Source organism: Salmo salar, chromosome ssa06 (genome assembly GCF_905237065.1).
Source record: "Salmo salar chromosome ssa06, Ssal_v3.1, whole genome shotgun sequence".
NCBI classification, from domain to species: domain Eukaryota; kingdom Metazoa; phylum Chordata; class Actinopteri; order Salmoniformes; family Salmonidae; genus Salmo; species Salmo salar.
In genome coordinates, this window is record NC_059447.1 from 9,118,811 (window position 1) to 9,138,008 (window position 19,198).

Sequence of the window (19,198 nt, forward strand, 5' to 3'; positions counted from 1 at the left end):
CTGAAACCATACTGGGCAAGTTAGCCAGCTGTTAGCCAGATGTTAGCCAGATGTTAGCCAGATGTTAGCCAGCTAGGTAGCATGACTAGACAAGGTTGATACATGAATGGTCAAGGTTGCTTGTTATCAAACAAATAGTTAGGGCCTGCGGCATGGTTTATGAAATTACTCACATTAGTCATTCTAGAACTAGAATGTATGTGAATAATTTACAGATATTTTAATAATGCACAGAAAAAAAAATTCAACACTGTAAAAAATATATATTTGAGGGTTCATATATACTGTCATAAATTATAATTCAAATAAATTATAGCATTACTATTGATTACCCAGCTCATTCCCTGATAACACAGACACTGCATTTACTCAATATTAGGAAGGAAGGTAGTTTATCCAACTTAAAATGCAGACGTGAGAGACGACTGAGTGAGCTTTATTCTACATTAGGTTACATAATGACATTATTAAATTACTATTCCAGGTGTGGGGTTAAGTCAGGGGGCTCAGATGCTACAGAAGCTAGTACTAATAATCAGAGGAGCGATATTCCTGCCTCCATGTTGCCTCCCAGGACTAAAGAGCGGATGTAGTCTATCAGTGAAGCTATCTGTAAACGTATGGATGTGAACCCCATTCTCCGTGCAGTAGAAGGACACTCGGCCCTCCACGTAGTCCAGAAACACCCCCACCTTCCTGGGCTTCTGCTCCAGGCCCACGGGGGTGACAGCGGGGGAGGTGTTAGCTACGTATTGACCCCCGCTCTTTAGGCTCAGTGTCCAGAAGCCATTGGCTGGGCTGACTGTAAACTTCCCTTTCCTGTTGATGGACTGTCTGGCCACGCCCAGGTTCCACTCTATCTTCTCTCCCACCTCCACCTCCCAGTAGTACCTGGAATGGAGTCAACATTAGTCCAATAGTACCTAGAATGGAGTCAACATTAGTCCAATAGTACCTAGAATGGAGTCAACATTAATCCAGTAGTACCTGGAATGGAGTCAACATTAGTCCAGTAGTACCTGGAATGGAGTCAGCATTAGTCCAGTAGTACCTGAAATGGAGTCAGCATTAGTCCAGTAGTACCTGGAATGGAGTCAACATTAGTCCAGTAGTACCTGGAATGGAGTCAGCATTAGTCCAGTAGTACCTGGAATGGAGTCAGCATTAGTCCAGTAGTACCTGGAATGGAGTCAGCATTAGTCCAGTAGTACCTGGAATGGAGTCAACATTAGTCCAGTAGTATCTGGAATGGAGTCAACATTAGTCCAGTAGTATCTGGAATGGAGTCAACATTAGTCCAGTAGTACCTGGAATGGAGTCAACATTAGTCCAGTAGTACCTGGAATGGAGTCAACATTAGTCCAGTAGTACCTGGAATGGAGTCAACATTAGTCCAGTAGTACCTGGAATGAAGTCAACATTAGTCCAGTAGTATCTGGAATGGAGTCAACATTAGTCCAGTAGTATCAGGAATGGAGTCAACATTAGTCCAGTAGTATCAGGAATGGAGTCAGCATTAGTCCAGGTTGAATGGAATGGAGTCCATGTTTTCGTCATTACAACTGATGAACTTTGTATTCAAGTCCAGTCCAAGTTTTCAAGATTATAACTGATGAACTTTGTATTCAAGTCCAGTCCTAGTTGTCATCAATACAACTGATTAACTTTGTATTCAAGTCCAGTCCATGTTTTCATCATTATAACTGATGAACAGTATTGAAGTCCAGTCCATGTTTTACTACAGCACTAGTTAAGGTAAAGAGCCAGGAGTGAATCCTAACTTCTACTTAAGTATGTATCACCGCAATAGTTTCAGTAAAGTTAAACAAACAAACTATATCAGACGGCCTGACATCCGTTCTTAGAACCATAGATATATGATCATAGATCTTCATGATAATATAGATATAGAATGCTATTATATAGGCAAACAGTATAAAGAGGGACATTACAGTACCTGCCGCTGCTGAAGGATTCTCTTCCCAGGACGTTGGCCACGCGGTCAAACCTCTTGGGGTTGTCTGGGACCTCCTGGTGTTTGTCTGTGTGTCGCACCTGTTTCCGGTCGTCTGAGACCGAGAGGAAGGCGTGGGCCGTCTTGGGACTCAGGGAGATGTCTACTAGGGTAGAGGAAGGAGAGAGAAACATATAAGTGCCATTGCAACAGAAAACTCACCTTGGTTAAACAAGTACTTTATTAAAGGCCCAATGCTGCCTTTCTTATATCAATATCAAATTATATATTAAGTACCTTACTCTAATAGATTTCCATTAAAATGGGCAAAAATATGAAAAGTATTTCTCAAGCAAGATTTTTGCTAGGACTGTCTGGGAGTGGTCTGAGGGTGGAGTGGAAAACTGAAGACTAGCTGTTATTGGCAGAGTGGTTTGGAACTCTCTTTGTTATTAGTCTATTAACCAATTTACCACATTGTGATGTCATCATGGAAAGCCTAAACTCCCGCCCACGCAAACCTGCTGATTAGAAGGTCCTGTGTAGATTGTATTTTCAACCACCAACTATAAGGAAATAACACTTTCCCACACTTTTACAGTGTTAGTTTCATCAGCTGTTGTACAATATGATATAAAACACATACAAACTGCATTTTGACTGCATGGGCCTTTAAGAACAACAAAAAAAGAGATATTATGGCGTATCTAACTCTTCGGCAGGTGGAGACATACCTGTGTATTTCTGTATTTTCTTCAGCTCTGCAAAAGATAACAGTTCCAGTAAGAATCCTTCCCAGACAAACAGATCTGACATTTCACTCACCCTAAAGATATGCAGTAGAATAATACTGTAACCATTTATCAGATGCTGACAGATGTCTAATCAACACAAAACATGTAGGCTACAAATGTTTTGAGGGTGGATGTAGAACTGTAAGAGGTGGATCCAGTACGATATGAAAGATAGTATCCGTAGTATAATACTCACCAGCTTTAGAGAGTCTACGGAGCTCTCCCTTAACCATGTCCATCAGGTCTGACACTGCTCTCCTGGTCACGCCCATACAGGGGTCTGTCTCCACGGAAACCTTGGACCAGTCCCTCCTCTCAGAGTAGCCCGTGGTGGAAGTGGTGCTCTGCAACGTTCATAGAGGACAAACAAACAAACAATGTTATATTTTAAGATTATTATAGATGGTTGGGGGACTAATTTCAGGGTTCAAGCCTTTTCTTCTGTGGTCATGATAGAAACTGTTAAGAAACTGTGTTTTACAAACTGTTTTTGGAAATTGAGACATGATGAAGCAAAGGTACACATGTAGACCCACTGTGTCCTAATCTACATTATAAACCGGGTAGTTTGGGTCCTGGATTCTGATTGGCTGAAAGCCGAGGTATATCAGACATTATAAACTGGGTGGTTCGAGCCCTGAATGCTGATTGGCTGAATGCCGTGGTATACCACGGGTATGAAAAAACATTTATTTTTACTGTTCTAATTACGTTGGTAACCAGTTTTAAGGTGTGTATCCAGGCTGTACTCTGCTTTGCGACGTGCATAGGAACAGCCCTTGGTTCTGGTATATTGGGTATATGCCACACCTCCTCGGGCCTTATTGCTTAAGTATATGCTTATCGCTCTGGGGTGAAGTTTCCCCTAGGCACAGATCTAGGATCAGCTTCCTTTCCCTCAATCTAAACCTTAACCATTAGTGGAGAAAATGCTAAACTGACCCAAGACGAGCGTCTAGGGGCGACTTCACCCTACTCCATGCTTACCACTGCAACACTCTTCTGACCACCACCACCACAGAGCTCATCATGGCTCTGCTGAGAATGACAAGGCCCCAGGTCAGTGTCTCCATTCCTCAGCTGTTGAATCTCCTGTTCCAGCTCCTTCACCAGCTTCTCAACAATCCTCTAAAGAAACACATAAACATTGTTACATTTGGTATATTGATAATCACAGTGTATTCTGTCATAACCCCTATGACCCCCATAACCCCTATGACCCCTATGATGTAACTGGAATGATGAGATAGATGTTTTTGTTTTATTATTTCAATGCCATACTGTGTTTGATCTTGTCTAGCCATCTTGTGTCAGGAGGACCACAATGGAAATAAGTCCAGACTTTATTGTGTGTTATCCTCAATGATTTTATTCATGTGCATGTATGGCTTTTAAGTTTTATGTGTGCTTGTTTTTTGAAATGGTCAAATTAATAAACGAAACTAAACTAAGGTGGTGGATGAGATGAGTTTTCCCCTTACCATGTAAAGCGCTTTGTGTACCTCATTTACGAGAAAGGTGCTAAATAAATCCAATCCGTTATTATTTTTATTCCAAGTTTATAAGTTCATAAATAAATCAGAGTATTACTGTACATTACAGACCTCCTCCTCCCCCTGTCTCTCCTCAATGGCTGTCACCACGGCCTTGTGGCTCTTCTCCATGGAACTGACGAGGCCAGAGAACACCTTCTGGCTCTCACGCACCTCCCTCACACACGAGTTCTGATTGGAAAAGAGACTGTCAATATCCCAGACACGAGTTCTAATTGGACAAGAGACTGTCGATATCTCAGACATAAGTTCTGATTGGATAAAAAACATGTCTGTATCTCACATCACTTTAAGATGATAAGGTGTGATTGGACAAAACATGTATGTGGTAAGGGTGGTGGATTTGTCTAACTCATCTAGATCTACACAAGGGCATAGAGTGTAGGACCTCTCTTACCCTGTACCTGGAGAGCTACCATCTTGTAGGACCTCTCTAACCCTGTACCTGGAGATCTACCATCCTGTAGGACCTCTCTAACCCTGTACCTGGAGATCTACCACCCTGTAGGCCTCTCTAACCCTGTACCTGGACAGCTACCATCCTGTAGGACCTCTCTAACCCTGTACCTGGAGATCTACCACCCTGTAGGACCTCTCTAACCTTGTACCTGGAGATCTACCACCCTGTAGGACCTCTCTAACCCTGTACCTGGAGATCTACCACCCTGTAGGACCTCTCTAACCCTGTACCTGTAGAGCTACCACCCTGTAGGACCTCTCTAACCCTGTACCTGGAGATCTACCACCCTGTAGGACCTCTCTAACCCTGTACCTGGAGATCTACCACCCTGTAGGACCTCTCCAACCCTGTACCTGGAGATCTACCACCCTGTAGGACCTCTCCAACCCTGTACCTGGAGAGATACCACCCTGTAGGACCTCTCTAACCCTGTACCTGGAGATCTACCATCCTGTAGGACCTCTCTAACCCTGTACCTGGAGATCTACCACCCTGTAGGACCTCTCTAACCCTGTACCTGTAGAGCTACCATCCTAGGTTTTCACTACAACCCTAATCTAGCGCCCCTGTTTCTAATAATTAGCTGGTTGATAAACTGAACAAGGTTAGTCATAACTGGAGTTGGATCGAAAACCTACAGGAAGGTAGCTCTCCAGGAACAGGCTTGGAGAGCCCTGGTGTAGGGGCTAGGGGCCAATTTGGGATCGGGACTCACTTTGAGGAGCTGCAGAGAGTGTCTGAGTCTATCAACTTTCTTCAGTCTCTCCTGGATCATCTGGTCAATGTCTACAACCTGTGGCTGCAGAAAAAGATTACACCAAGGTATCATGACATCAAGAGGATTACACCAAGGTATCATGACACCAAGAGGATTACACCAAGGTATCATGACATCTAGAGGATTACACCAAGGTATCATGACATCGAGGTATCTTTTACAGGTACACCGTAGCGTCTTGAACCTCTTAATGTCACAAGATGTTGTACTAAGGTCACTAGAATACCGTGTCGTGGCTCTCCTCAGGGCTCTCAGGCCGTGTCTTCCTGTAGTTGTCACAGACGTCAGCCAGGATGCGGTTGACACTAAGGTCTGGCCTGGAATGGAACAACCTCTTGCAGAGGGGACAGTAGTCTGAACGGTGCCGGGTCCAGTACCTGTAATGAGCCCAGTCCATGTTTTCATTATGCTGATAACTAATACACTCAGCACTCCATTCCATGTTTTCATTATGCTGATAACTAATATACTCAGCACTCCAGTCCATGTTTTCATTATGCTGATAACTAATACACTCAGCACTCCATTCCATGTTCGCCTCATGCACTATTTGAGCTACAGAGCTAGTGAACAACAACGTACGGATCCTCTGCAATGCTTTCAATAAAGTTCAACAAATGATATCAGACACCTCCGACCTCCATTTCTTCTAATCGTAAGATAAAGAGGGGACGTACCCACACAGGCAGGCCTGACAGAAACTGTGGCCACACGGAGTAGTCACGGGACTGCTGAAGATGTCCTTACACAGCGGGCACAGGAAGTGCCTCTCGGAGACGAGGCTGATGGTAGAGATGGTAGATGCCATGCCCTGGAAGGACGCCATAGAAATCAATAAATTCATCCTTTCTATACCCTTCTTTTCTCGCTGTCCCTCTAATCCATCTCTCCACCATTTACAATTCCCCCTTTTCTAAAAAGGTCCAAGTTCAATATATTACGAGATTGAGCATTAAACACTTTGTAGTATCAGATACTTGTAGTGTACCGTCTCTCATTAACAGGGAAGCAACTTTCACTGGGGACGAGGGGGGGACATTTATCTCCCCCCATTACCATTGTAATTTGATACTAAACGAGGCAACGGTATGCTTTAGGACCATGCGGACGCCTCCAAACGGTCGTGGAGACTGTTTGAAAATAGATATTATGTCCCCACCAGTTTAATCATTGTCGTCCCCCCACTTCTAAAAACCAAAGTTGTGCCCCATTATATATCAATATATAGATGAAATGTAATGTCAAGTCTCTCTAAATACCTTCATGTTCTTGTCATGTAATACTTCCATTTGATAGGCCAGACAGAGTTCAAGGGTACAGTTTTTCTTTTACAAGTTATTTGTTTACAAGTTATTGTTTCCAATGGAAGAAGAGCATGCGTAAAAAGCCACAGTATTCACTCGCTTCAAGGTTAAACTTAATCAACTAGTCAAAGTGAAAAAGTTGGGTTACACTGCCTTCGTAAAGTATTCAGACCCCTTGACTTTTTCCACATTTTGTTAGATTACAGCCTTATTCTAAAATTGATTAAATAATGAAAAGCAAAGCAAAACAGGTTTAGACATTTTTTGCAAATTTATGAAAAATAAAAAAACTTGGTAGCCAGTAGTAATATTGGTATTCAGACCCCAGCGATTACAGCCTTGAGTCTTCTTGGGTATGACGCTACAAACTTTGCACACCTGTATTTGGGGAGTTTATCCCATTCTTCTCTGCAGATCCTCAAGCTCACGAATCCACTCCTGCGTTGTCTTGGCTGTGTGCTTAGGGTGGTTGTCCTGTTGGAAGGTGAACCGTCTCCCCAGTCTGAGGCCCTGAGCACTCTGGAGCAGGTTTTCATCATTTTTCTCTCTGTACTTTGCTCCGTTCATCTTTCCCTCGATCCTGACTAGTCTCCCAGTCCCTGCCGATGAAAAACATCCCCACAGCATGATACTGCCACCACCATGCTTCACCGTAGGGATGGTGCCAGGTTTCCTCCAGACGTGAAATTTGGCATTCAGGCCAAAGAGTTCAATCTTGGTTTCATCAGACCAGAGAATCTTGTTTCTCATGGTCTGAGAGTCTTTAGGTGCCTTTTGGCAAACTCCAAGCGGGCTGTCATGCGTCTTTTACTGAGGAGTGGTTTCCATCTGGCCAGAAAGGCCTGATTTGTGGAGTGTTGCAGAGATGGTTGTCCTTCTGGAAGGTTCACCCATCTTCACAGAGGAACTCTGGAGGTCTGTCAGAGTGACCATCGGGTTCTTGATCACCTCCCTGACCAAGGCCCTTCTACCCCGATTGCTCAGTTTGGCCGAGCGGCCAGCTCTAGGAAGAGTCTTGGTGGTTCCAAACTTCTTCCATTTAAGAATGATGGAGGCCACTGTGTTCTTGGGGACCTGCAGAAATGTTTTGGTACCCTTCACCAGATCTGTGCCTCAACACAATCCTGTCTCTGAGCTCTACGGACAATTCCTTTGACCTCATGGCTTGATTTTTGCTCTGACATACACTGTCAACTGTGGGACCTTATATAGACAGGTGTGTACCTTACCAAATCATGTCCAATCAATTGAATTTACCACAGGTGGACTCCAATCAAGTTGTAGAAACATCTCAAGGATGATCAATGGAAACAGGATGCACCTGAGCTCAATTTTAAGTCTCATAGCAAAGGGTATTTCTGTTTATAGGATTTTTTAAATTTGCCCGCCCCCCCCCAAAAAAAAGTTTTTTGCTTTGTCATTATGGGGCATTGTGTGTAAATTGCTGAGGATTTTTATTTATTTCATCCATTTTAGAATAAGGCTGTAACTTAACAAAATGTGGAAAAAGTCAAGGGGTCTGAATACTTTCCGAAGGCAGTGTTCGTGACCGTTTTCTCTCAGCAGGGAATATAATACAATTGTACTTTCCAAGGTGAAATAACAAAGACTGATTCATTGAATTCATCTTTCCCCATTTGCTGATAAATAACAAACTGAAGGAGGACACAGGTTTATAAAACTCATCTGAAACCCAGGGACAGCGGAGGGCCACTGAAGTGAAGATGTTAACGCTGACTAGAGGGAACATATTTTGTCTTAAATATAGTGTGCGTCCTAAATGGCACCCTATTCCCTATGGGGCCCTGGGTCAAAGGTAGTGCACTATAAAAGGGAATAGGGTGCTTTTTTTGCAGTATTGGTTGGAGGATGCCATCGATACTTGGCGCAGCCAACAGACTCCCAACACAGTGACGTCCTTGACATCACTGCAGCGAGCAGAGTCACGTTCCAGCTCATCCGATCTGATTGGACGAAAGACAGGATGTGGAGATTGTTATTATCAACTCCACGGTCAAACATGTTTCTTTGTCAAGCAGCGGAATGCTCACGTTTGGATATTTCACTACTGGAACTCTTTCAGGGTCACAGATTCACCTGAACTCACCTAATGTTTCTGCGTGTGTCTCAGAGCCAAGTCAGTTATGTGATCATCTGTGTCATTCAATGAAAAGTGTGTCAGTCTATGTCTGTCTGTCTGTCTGTCTGTCTGTGTGTTTGAGAGACAAGAGAGCGTAAAATTCCTTGGTATGCAGTAGAACAGGTAACACCAAATATTCTGTTACATAATCAAGGAACCAACACAACACTCAATACCTGCATGAGCTCTTCAAGATATTATTCTCCCTAGAATCATAACCGTTTGTTTTACCTCAAAGCGGTATTGTATTTTCTCTCTTTTACCTGTTGAAAACAAACAGCGTAGTACCTATAAAGTTGTGACTTCCTCAACTGAGAAGAGTGACGTCCTGACCTGTTCAGTCGTAAACATGTAAAAAAAAAAAATGGACGTTTCACATACTGTTCTGAACAGAGAGCCGACATCCTGACAAGGAGGATAGATTAGAATAAGCTTTAGTGTTCCCAGGCTGTGTTCAATATTTACAACCTATGTTCAGAATGTTGTTGAGTTAAGAAAAGCCACTATTAACAAGTTAAACCTACCTGTCCCACTTGTTGCTGGCCAGGTGCTCAGAGCTTCTGCCGCTAGTCAGTCTGTCTCTCTTCCTGTATTCAGAGGCCAGGTGCTCAGAGCTTCGGTAGCTAGTCAGTCTGTCTCTCTTCCTGTATTCAGAGGCCAGGTGCTCAGAGCTTCGGTAGCTAGTCAGTCTGTCTCTCTTCCTGTATTCAGAGGCCAGGTGCTCAGAGCTTCGGTAGCTAGTCAGTCTGTCTCTCTTCCTGTATTCAGAGGCCAGGTGCTCAGAGCTTCGGTAGCTAGTCAGTCTGTCTCTCTTCCTGTATTCAGAGGCCAGGAGACAGGTGTGAGTTCCTAGAAAGGTGCTGTGGGTGGGGTTTAATCCAGGTGTGTTCAGCTGTTGTCAGTCAATCAGGCGTTTGCTTTGGGAGGAGGCTGTAACCTTACACATTGGCTACGTCCCAATTATCTCTCCTTCTTCCTGAAGTGTGCACTTCACTACTCCCCACAAATGTAAAAGCATTTGATTGGTGGAGCCATGGACTATAGGCTAGAGGAAGTTTCCATATTTCCTATATTAATTTCAAATATGTAAAGTGAAGTAAACAAATGCACACTTGGGGAGAAGGGGCAGTCTTAGGTAAGGCCCCACCCTGTTAGAGCTGTCAAACAGCAGCACCAGGCCCTGCAGTAGCTCTGGTCCAGGATGTTAGAGCTGTCAAACAGCAGCACCAGGCCCTGCAGTAGCTCTGGTCCAGGGTGTTAGAGCTGTCAAACAGCAGCACCAGGCCCTGCAGTAGCTCTGGTCCAGGGTGTTAGAGCTGTCAAACAGCAGCACCAGGCCCTGCAGTAGCTCTGGTCCAGGGTGTTAGAGCTGTCAAACAGCAGCACCAGGCCCAGCAGTAGCTCTGGTCCAGGGTGTTAGAGCTGTCAAACAGCAGCACCAGGCCCTGCAGTAGCTCTGGTCCAGGGTGTTAGAGCTGTCAAACAGCAGCACCAGGCCCAGCAGTAGCTCTGGTCCAGGGTGTTAGAGCTGTCAAACAGCAGCACCAGGCCCTGCAGTAGCTCTGGTCCAGGGTGTTAGAGCTGTCAAACAGCAGCACCAGGCCCAGCAGTAGCTCTGGTCCAGGGTGTTAGAGCTGTCAAACAGCAGCACCAGGCCCTGCAGTAGCTCTGGTCCAGGGTGTTAGAGCTGTCAAACAGCAGCACCAGGCCCTGCAGTAGCTCTGGTCCAGGGTGTTAGAGCTGTCAAACAGCAGCACCAGGCCCAGCAGTAGCTCTGGTCCAGGGTGTTAGAGCTGTCAAACAGCAGCACCAGGCCCTGCAGTAGCTCTGGTCCAGGGTGTTAGAGCTGTCAAACAGCAGCACCAGGCCCAGCAGTAGCTCTGGTCCAGGGTGTTAGAGCTGTCAAACAGCAGCACCAGGCCCTGCAGTAGCTCTGGTCCAGGGTGTTAGAGCTGTCAAACAGCAGCACCAGGCCCAGCAGTAGCTCTGGTCCAGGGTGTTAGAGTGGCTTGCTAACGCTGAGCCTCCCTGAAGGTTCACTAACACCCTGTAGTAGCTAGTCTCGTCCACTAGCCAGCGCTGTCTCTCTGTACTGTATCAGTTGAGACTGTGGATGAGGCTATGTGGTGGCTAGCCTCGTCCCCAGCCTCAACTGCCACAAACAGACACAGACGGACACAGAGACAGAGATAGATGAGAGAGATATTGTACAGTACAGTATCAGTAGGTTCTGCAGCCAGAGATCCAGTAGTCATCGTGGAAGGCTGGACACCAGAGCCCTGCTAGAGTGGATTAGTGCAGCAGTGTAGGAGTTTAGCTGTGTAGCCGTTAAAGAGTGCTGGAGGGACGGCTGGTGGAAAGGTTAAGTGAAATGTTTTTGAGATGGAAGTGTTGAAGCTGAAAGAGCAAGTGAACCTAGGGAGAAAGACTGGTCTCTCCTGATTGAACGGTCTGTGAGACTGTTTCAGTACAGTATGCAATGGAAGATCAGATATGTGCTTTAACACAATACAAATAACACAGGGAAACAAAACAGGGATTTGTTTTCAAAATCAGGGAATTTATTAGGCAAAATAGAGACACGTACAGCAGTAATTTAAAATTACAAATAACTATGTTCTTCATAAATGGATGTAGAATGTATATTTACATTTTACCTATTTAAATGTACACAGATGTATTGGGAATTCCAAAGACAGCAAAAACAACAGTACATTTAGAATGTGTTTAAATATTCCATCGTTAAAGGATCTCCCTTTATTCATGATTACGTATTTCAACAATGAATCTGGTGTAACGCCCTGGCCATAGAGAGGGGTTTTTGTTCTTTATTTTGGTTAGGCCAGGGTGTTACATTGGGTGGGCGTTCTATGTTCCTTTTTCTATGTTTTTGTATTTCTTTGTTTTGGGCCGAGTAGGGTTCCTGATCAGAGGCAGCTGTCTATCGTTGTCTCTGATTAGGAATCATACTTAGGCAGCCTGTTTTCCTTTGGGGTTTTGTGGGTAGTTGTTTCTGTTGTGTGGTTTGCACTGACAGAACTGTTGGCGTTCGTTTGTGTCTTATGTTCAAGTGTTTTGTATTATTAAAATTCAATATGAACACTCACCACGCTGCATCTTGGTCCCCTCTTTCAGATGATCGTTACATCTGGGTAAAATAACCTACTAGTAGCATCACCAGATCAGCAGCCAAAAATCAACAGCGTCTGTTATCTACAAAACATACATCTCTGAATATTTTCTCAATGACAAATAAGTTTCATTACTGAACTGATTGGCCTCAAACCTCTACAAATCTGACAGTGGTGTTAAACTGTGCAGGAACGGCATCAATATGACACAACCTGTTAAACTGTGCAATGCATCATCGATGTAGGCACCATCGTCTCAACGTCTATTCATTTGTGCAGCAGCGTTTGTGACGTAACCCCATGCCGCACTGGCAGCACCTCCTATGACACCCCCGACAACGGCACCTACAGCGGCTCCCACCGCCATACCCTCAAACCCCATGACCGCTCCACATAAAGCCCCTAGAGCTGCCCCTTTACCTACTGCAGCAGCATAGTCAACTGCTGTTAGAGTAAATCCCAGTACCTCTGAGATCTTCCTCTCAGCCTTCTCTCGGTTCTCTACTCTTATCCTTGTCTCAAACTGCAGCAGCTCCTCCTCAAGACCTTCACCTGTGTACCTGCTCTCCAGCTCCTTCCTCTTTGTCAGCATCTCTTTCTCTCTCCCTTTCATCATGAAACGCTCCTCTTTCTGGATTCTCTCCTCTGCTTCCTGGTATTGGTGATTGGAGTAGAATCTGCATCCGTTATCCCTCACCATGTCGTCCATCTTCTCCAGGAGCTGTCTGGAAACCTTCTCATCTCTCCGGGCCTTCCTCTCATTGAAGAGGTGATACCTTTGGCCACACTTCTCAATGAGCTCCCTGAAGTCTCTGTTAGTCTTGACTTTCTCCTCAAGAGCTGAATCCTCCTTCTCCTCTTCATGGCACACCACAACCATCATGTGGTTCAAGATGCTGTCCCCAAAATGCTTTGTGACGAGTTCCAGGATGCTTACGGCACTTGGTGAGATGTTGTTCAGGTCGAATGCAAAGAGAACGACGTAGGGACCAGGAGAGGACATACACACAGACATCTTGAACACCCGTTTCAGCTCTTTCTGGGATGCCTCATACTCAGAGAGGTTTGGAGTGTTGACCACAGCTAGTTTCCTCTCAAACGCCTCACTCCTGTGTCTCTGACTCTCTGTAATGTTGCAGAGCTCATCATTGAACACATCTGTCCGCAGAATGGAGTTTGCCAGAGAAAATTGACTTCGGCCACTTCTCCCAAAGAGAAGGACTCTAAACTCTGCATCGCCTGACACTGACAAACAAACACACACAAAACCAACAGTCAACAAAAGTACACAATTAGACCAGCATGCACCATTCTCTTGGCCATCACAAGTATTTATTTATATACAGATGAATACACAACTAAAATCTATAGAACTCACAATAAGGAGGCTCGTCCATGCTGCTCTTCCTCCTCCTTTTCGGTTTAGAACCTATGAAAACATGTTAAGTTATAGGCCTACTAAATATACTGTAAACCCATATCCCTTCCTGACATACCATACAATATACTTTACTGTCCATTTCCATGGAAAATTCATTTAGAGAAGTCAGCATACAAATACACGAACACAACACACTATAATACAGTATAATATAAAGTATATTATAAACTGGTTGGTTCGAGCCCTTAATGCTGATTGGCTGACAGCCGTGGTATATCAGGGCGTGTACCACGGGTATGACAAAACATTTATTTTTACTGCTCTAATTACGTTGGTAACCAGTTTATAATAGCAATAAGGCACCTCGGAGGTTTGTGGTATATGGCCAATATACCACTGCTAGGGCTGTGTCCAGGTACTCCGTGTTGTGTCGTGCAGAAGAACAGCCCTTAGCTGTAGTATATTACACCCTCTGGTCTTATTGCTTAAATATACTTTATTGTTATTTACATGGAAATTAATTTTGAGAAGTTAGCGTACACAAACACAACACACTATAATTGTCACGTCCTGACCAGTAAAAGGGGTTATTTGTTATTGTAGTTTGGTCAGGACGTGGCAGGGGTGTGTTTGTTTAGTGTGTTTCGGGGTTTTTGGTTTGTGTTCTATGTTTTCTATTTCTATGTGGGTTTTCTAGTTTGGCTATTTCTATGTTAGTTTTGGGAATGACCTCCAATTAGAAGCAGCTGGTTGTCGTTGCTTCTAATTGGAGGCCATATTTAAGTGGGTTTATGTTCTCTTGTGTTTGTGGGTGGTTGTTCCATGTATAGTCTTAGTACCTTACAGGACTGGTGTTCGGCGTGCTTTTGTTCAGTGTTCATTTCTTTAATAAATCAAGATGTTTCACATACCCGCTGCAGTTTGGTCCGATCATTACGACGTTTATGACTATAATACAGTATACTATAATACCTGTATACTACATACAGGCCTACTCAGCAATAACAATTGCAATATCCCACTGGGCACACACTGGTTGAATCAACGTTGTTTCCCACGTTATTTCAATTAAATGACATTGAACCAAGCTGGATTAGGCGTTGAATTGACGTCTGTGCACAATGGGATCCAACAATGTATAAAATAAGAAATGATACTCACTCTCATTGGATGCCATAATTGTGCAGCTTAACCTATTAAAACAACAGTGTGTATATGGTTAATGTGGAGGAAATTAGTAGCCTGATAATTGGTGTGGTCAGAACTTATATTTGCATTTCTCAAAAGGCTGGGTACAGGCCTATAAGCGCACGAAGTAACTGCTTTGTACAGTTACTGTACACCGAAACAATCACAAGTACTTCACAGAAGGAAAACATGACGTATAACAATATACTGTACATAGGATAATTATAATAAAGCGGACAGGAATATTCAACCAATATAAAGAACTGTTTTACCGCAGGAATCATGTACGTCCATTACTTACGGAATTTGCCGACTGGAGAATTCAATGTCTTAATTTCTGTCGACGATGTCGTTCGGTCGAGCGCTCCGAAACTTTATTTATTCACACATGCTAAAATAACAAACTATATCGTTTATCGTTGCATAATAATCCAGTTCACGATAGAATTTAAATTAGAAGATATAGGAATATACAAATCTGATCAAATCTGTTTGAACTGTAGGCTAGAATGTTTACTTTAGAATTTAGAGTCAAATCGAAAGTGATATCCATGGCTAGAGCAAAGCATCCGGTGCCCCGGATATGCATACTTTACTAATTTCAGACCATTCCATTGGTTCAATCAGGTGCGAAAATCTGATATCAAGTTTGGAGGGGACAATTACATTAAATTTTCTCAAGAGCAATTCCTGAGGGGGACACCAAAAGTAGTGCTGTAACACATAGCCTACATTGTAATATGGTAAATGTATATTGAGGAACCAAAGAAATAAGGTGTTTGCCGTACTCCTAACTACCGGTACCCAAAACTACACAACTAATCACAACAGCAATACCATTGCCTTTAACAAATCTTAGTTCAGTCACCAGTTTAAGTTGAGAGTGGGGGGTATCCATGGCATTTTACAATTATGTTCCTATTTTACAAGTCCAAAAAATTGAGAACCTTTCATAATGTTGCCAAACAAAGACTCAACAAACTTACCTGAGAATCCCTGTCTCTGCCAGTCTGTCCCTGCATATCTGTCCCCAACTCTGCTGTCTGTGTGCCATCTGTTGCCTGCTCTGCCTAATGACATCATTGTGAAACATTTCCATTAGAATTTCATTTCTTTCTTATGAACATTTTATCAACTAGTCTTTGAGATATTAGGCTACTAGGGTTCTTACTATGCGTTTTGGTGTATTGAAAAATACTCTGATGTCCGTCTTTTATTTTTCTGCCATTTTTCTACCTGGCTGGCTGGCTGGCTACACACACACACAGTGTGTAGGTTATTTACAGTAGGAGATGGGCTTCTATCATCTTCAATCATTCTATTTGGGCTTCGATCTAAAAGGTAGCTAGCAAATGTGAAACGGATTAAAATGACAAGAGTTGACAGCTGTATGAGTTCACCATTTACACAACATATGCTGCAACCTTTTGTAATTTTAATAGTTTGTTTCATATTGGCTGGCTTCCAACAATAGCTGAATTTGCAAAGCTAGCGAGCACCAATTCAGTTTCAGTGGTGTTTGCTATAATCTTTGCTATCCGGGTTAAATAAAGGTGAAATAAAATAAATAAAAGTTCCCTTGCGACAATTTAGCTTTTGCAACGAGACCATAAAATATATTTAAGACAATGGTAGAAGAGTGTAGTTCTGTTCAGTTTGGACATCAGTTTATCGCTAACCTTATCACAGGGACTTTGAAGCACTAACTTACATCATCTGCGTGCTGATCTTGGAATACATTGACGATAGCAAAGATTCCATCTTTGACGACGCCACAAATGGAATAGGTACAAGCTAGCTTAATAGTTAATATTTGCGCGCTAGCTCTGCATATTCAGCTAGTGTGTGTGTGCGCGATTGACTGGATTAACCTCACGGCAGTTACGTGCAAACTAAGGAACTGGCAGTGGATCAAACCATTGTGAGGCAAAGGGCGGGGGGGTCGCAATCTTTTGAAACTTAAAAATGCGCTATTAAGTGTCTATAATCAGCACAATTGCTTTCATTGCGTATTATTAATATTATTTAAATGACATAGTTAACCTGTTATGGCTAGGGGGCAGTATTTTCACGGCCGGATAAAAAACGTACCCGATTTAATCTGATTATTACTCCTGCCCAGAAACTAGAATATGCATATAATTATTAGCTTTGGATAGAAAACACTCCAAAGTTTCGAAAACTGTTTGAATGGTGTCTGTGAGTATAACAGAACTCATTTGGCAGGCCAAAACCTGAGAAGATTCCATGCAGAAAGTGCCCTGTCTGACAATTTCTTGCCCTTCTTGATTATCTCTATCCATTACAGGGGATCTCTGCTGTTACGTGACACTTCCTACGGCTCCCATGGGCTCTCAGAAGGCGGCAAAAAGCTGAATCGTGGCTTTACAGGCTCTGGCTGAAAAAAGTAGCGCGTTTGGATAGTGGCTGGTCACAGTACTGTGAGACTCAGGCTCGTGCCCGAGTCGACCCCATGCTTTATTTTCTTTCGTCTTTTTACTTAAACGCAGATTCCCGGTTGGAATATTATCGCTTTTTTACGAGAAAAATGGCATAAAAATTGATTTTAAACAGCGGTTGACATGCTTCGAAGTACGGTAATGGAATATTTTGTCACAAAATGCGCCATGCTCGTGACCCTTATTTACACTTCGGATAGTGTCTTGAACGCACAAACAAAATGCCGCTATTTGGATATAACAATGGATTATTTTGAACCAAACCAACATTTGTTATTGAAGTAGCAGTCCTGGGAGTGCATTCTGACGAAGAACACCAAAGGTAATCAAACTTTTGTAATAGTAAATCGGAGTTTGGTCAGGGCTAAACTTGGTGGGTGTCTAAATAGCTAGCCGTGATGGCTGGGCTATCTACTCAGAATATTGCAAAATGTGCTTTCACCGAAAAGCTATTTTAAAATCGGACACCTCGATTGCACAAAGGAGTTCTGTATCTATAATTCTTAAAATAATTGTTATGTTTTTTGTGAACGTTTATCGTGAGTAATTTAGTAAATTCACCGGAGGTTTGCGGGGGGTATGCTAGTTCTGAACGTCACATGCTAATGTAAAAAGCTGTTTTTTGATATAAATATGAACTTGATTGAACAAAACATGCATGTATTGTATAACATAATGTCCTAGGTGTGTCATCTGATGAAGATCATCAAAGGTTAGTGCTGCATTTAGCTGTGGTTTTGTTTTTTGTGACATTATATGCTAGCTTGAAAAATGGGTGTCTGATTATTTCTGGCTGGGTACTCTGCTGACATAATCTAATGTTCGCTGTAAAGCCTTTTTGAAATCGGACAGTGTGGTTAGATAAAGGAGAGTCTTGTCTTTAAAATGCTGTGAAATAGTCATATGTTTGAAAAATTGAAGTTTTTGTATTTTTGAGGAATTTGTAATTCGCGCCATGCCTATCATTGGATATTGGAGCAGGTGTTCCGCTAGCGGAACGTCTAGATGTAAGAGGTTATGTTTCAGTGATATATTGGGGAGGACAAATCATATTTTTCCCAGGATGGGGGGGTCGTGTCCCCCCCGTACCCCCCGGGATTTCCGCCCCTGGGTTCAATCTACACTCAAGCAAAAGGTAACTCACCAAACGTTTGACACCTTGTTTACTCCTTCAGGGCCCCAGAGTGGCCCAGCGGTCTAAGGCACTGCATCTCAGTGCAGGAGGCATCATTACAGTCCCTGGTTTGAATCCAGGCAGTATCACATCCGGCTGTGATTGGGAGTCTCATAGGGCGGCGTACAATTGGCCCAGCGTCGTCCAGGGTAGGCCGTCATTGTAAATAATAATTTGTTCTTAACTGACTTGCCTAGTTAAATAAAACATAGTAATATTACAGGCAGAAATAACTGTGCACACCGTGTGGCAGAACCAGTTATGTTTTTACACATCATTGGGCAGAACCCATGACAGACAATTTCAAAGTTAATATATGAGACTATCTCTTATCACCAACGTTACTAGGGAGTCAGTCTCACAGACAGGTCAACCAGGAGAGACAGACTCCTTCGTTGCTAGGGAGTCAGTCTCACAGACAGGTCAACCAGGAGAGACAGACTCCTTCGTTGCTAGGGAGTCAGTCTCACAGACAGGTCAACCAGGAGAGACAGACTCCAACGTCTGTGATAGATTGTCTTTCCTGGTTGACCTGTCTGTGAGACTGTATAGTTTAGTATGTGGAAGATCAGATCTGTGCTTCAACACAATAAATATAGTACAACAAATGGTCAGGCAGTTTATTAGGATTTGAATGGAGATCCATAACAGAAACCCATAGGGATCTTACAGTTTCGCATCTTACAAAAATACTCCTAAATATGTACATTTTTGACGGATTGTATGCATTGTTTGGTATGACATTGTTGTAGCTACCTACGACTTGGTGTGACATCTATTGGTATGACATAAACGTACCTGTGTGAATCGCAAAGCCAACTTGTCCAAATACAGTGCCTTCAGAAAGTATTTACACCCCTTGAATGTTTCTACATGTTGTTG

The 19,198-nt window shown here is 43.2% G+C and overlaps 2 protein-coding genes across 3 annotated transcripts; both read right to left on the reverse strand.

The window, feature by feature from the left end:
* Nucleotides 1-401: 401 nt before the first annotated feature.
* Nucleotides 402-9,856, reverse strand: btr02 (bloodthirsty-related gene family, member 2). Of its 2 annotated transcripts, none has more exons than XM_045719702.1 (10): nucleotides 9,508-9,856; nucleotides 6,217-6,350; nucleotides 5,766-5,916; nucleotides 5,477-5,560; nucleotides 4,353-4,472; nucleotides 3,736-3,876; nucleotides 2,945-3,092; nucleotides 2,689-2,715; nucleotides 1,958-2,117; nucleotides 402-891 (listed from the first exon to the last, which is right to left on the reverse strand). In XM_045719702.1, exons 2-10 carry the CDS (start codon nucleotides 6,345-6,347, stop codon nucleotides 507-509), a joined length of 1,347 nt encoding a protein of 448 aa, XP_045575658.1. In that variant the 5' UTR covers nucleotides 6,348-6,350; nucleotides 9,508-9,856; the 3' UTR covers nucleotides 402-506. The 2 variants fall into 2 exon arrangements, with proteins under 2 accessions (XP_045575658.1, XP_045575657.1); XM_045719701.1 differs by having other exon boundaries at nucleotides 1,958-2,120; nucleotides 9,508-9,844.
* Nucleotides 9,857-11,522: 1,666 nt separating this feature from the next.
* LOC106601838 (GTPase IMAP family member 9) lies at nucleotides 11,523-15,257 on the reverse strand. The gene is made up of 4 exons (XM_014194239.2): nucleotides 14,985-15,257; nucleotides 14,657-14,688; nucleotides 13,493-13,543; nucleotides 11,523-13,359 (listed from the first exon to the last, which is right to left on the reverse strand). Exons 2-4 carry the CDS (start codon nucleotides 14,670-14,672, stop codon nucleotides 12,371-12,373), a joined length of 1,056 nt encoding a protein of 351 aa, XP_014049714.1. The 5' UTR covers nucleotides 14,673-14,688; nucleotides 14,985-15,257; the 3' UTR covers nucleotides 11,523-12,370.
* Nucleotides 15,258-19,198: the final 3,941 nt, after the last annotated feature.

Coding starts and splice junctions, on each gene's coding strand:
- LOC106601838 (XM_014194239.2), bottom strand. Junction 13,360..13,492: donor CATGGACGAGCCTCCTTATT/GTGAGTTCTATA, acceptor TTTGTTTGTCAG/TGTCAGGCGATGCAGAGTTT.
- btr02 (XM_045719701.1), bottom strand. CDS start 6,347: ATGGCATCTACCATCTCTACCATCAGCCTCGTCTCCGAGAGGCACTTC. Junction 3,093..3,735: donor GTCAGAAGAGTGTTGCAGTG/GTAAGCATGGAG, acceptor TGAACGTTGCAG/AGCACCACTTCCACCACGGG. Junction 2,121..2,688: donor GAAAATACAGAAATACACAG/GTATGTCTCCAC, acceptor CCTCTACCCTAG/TAGACATCTCCCTGAGTCCC.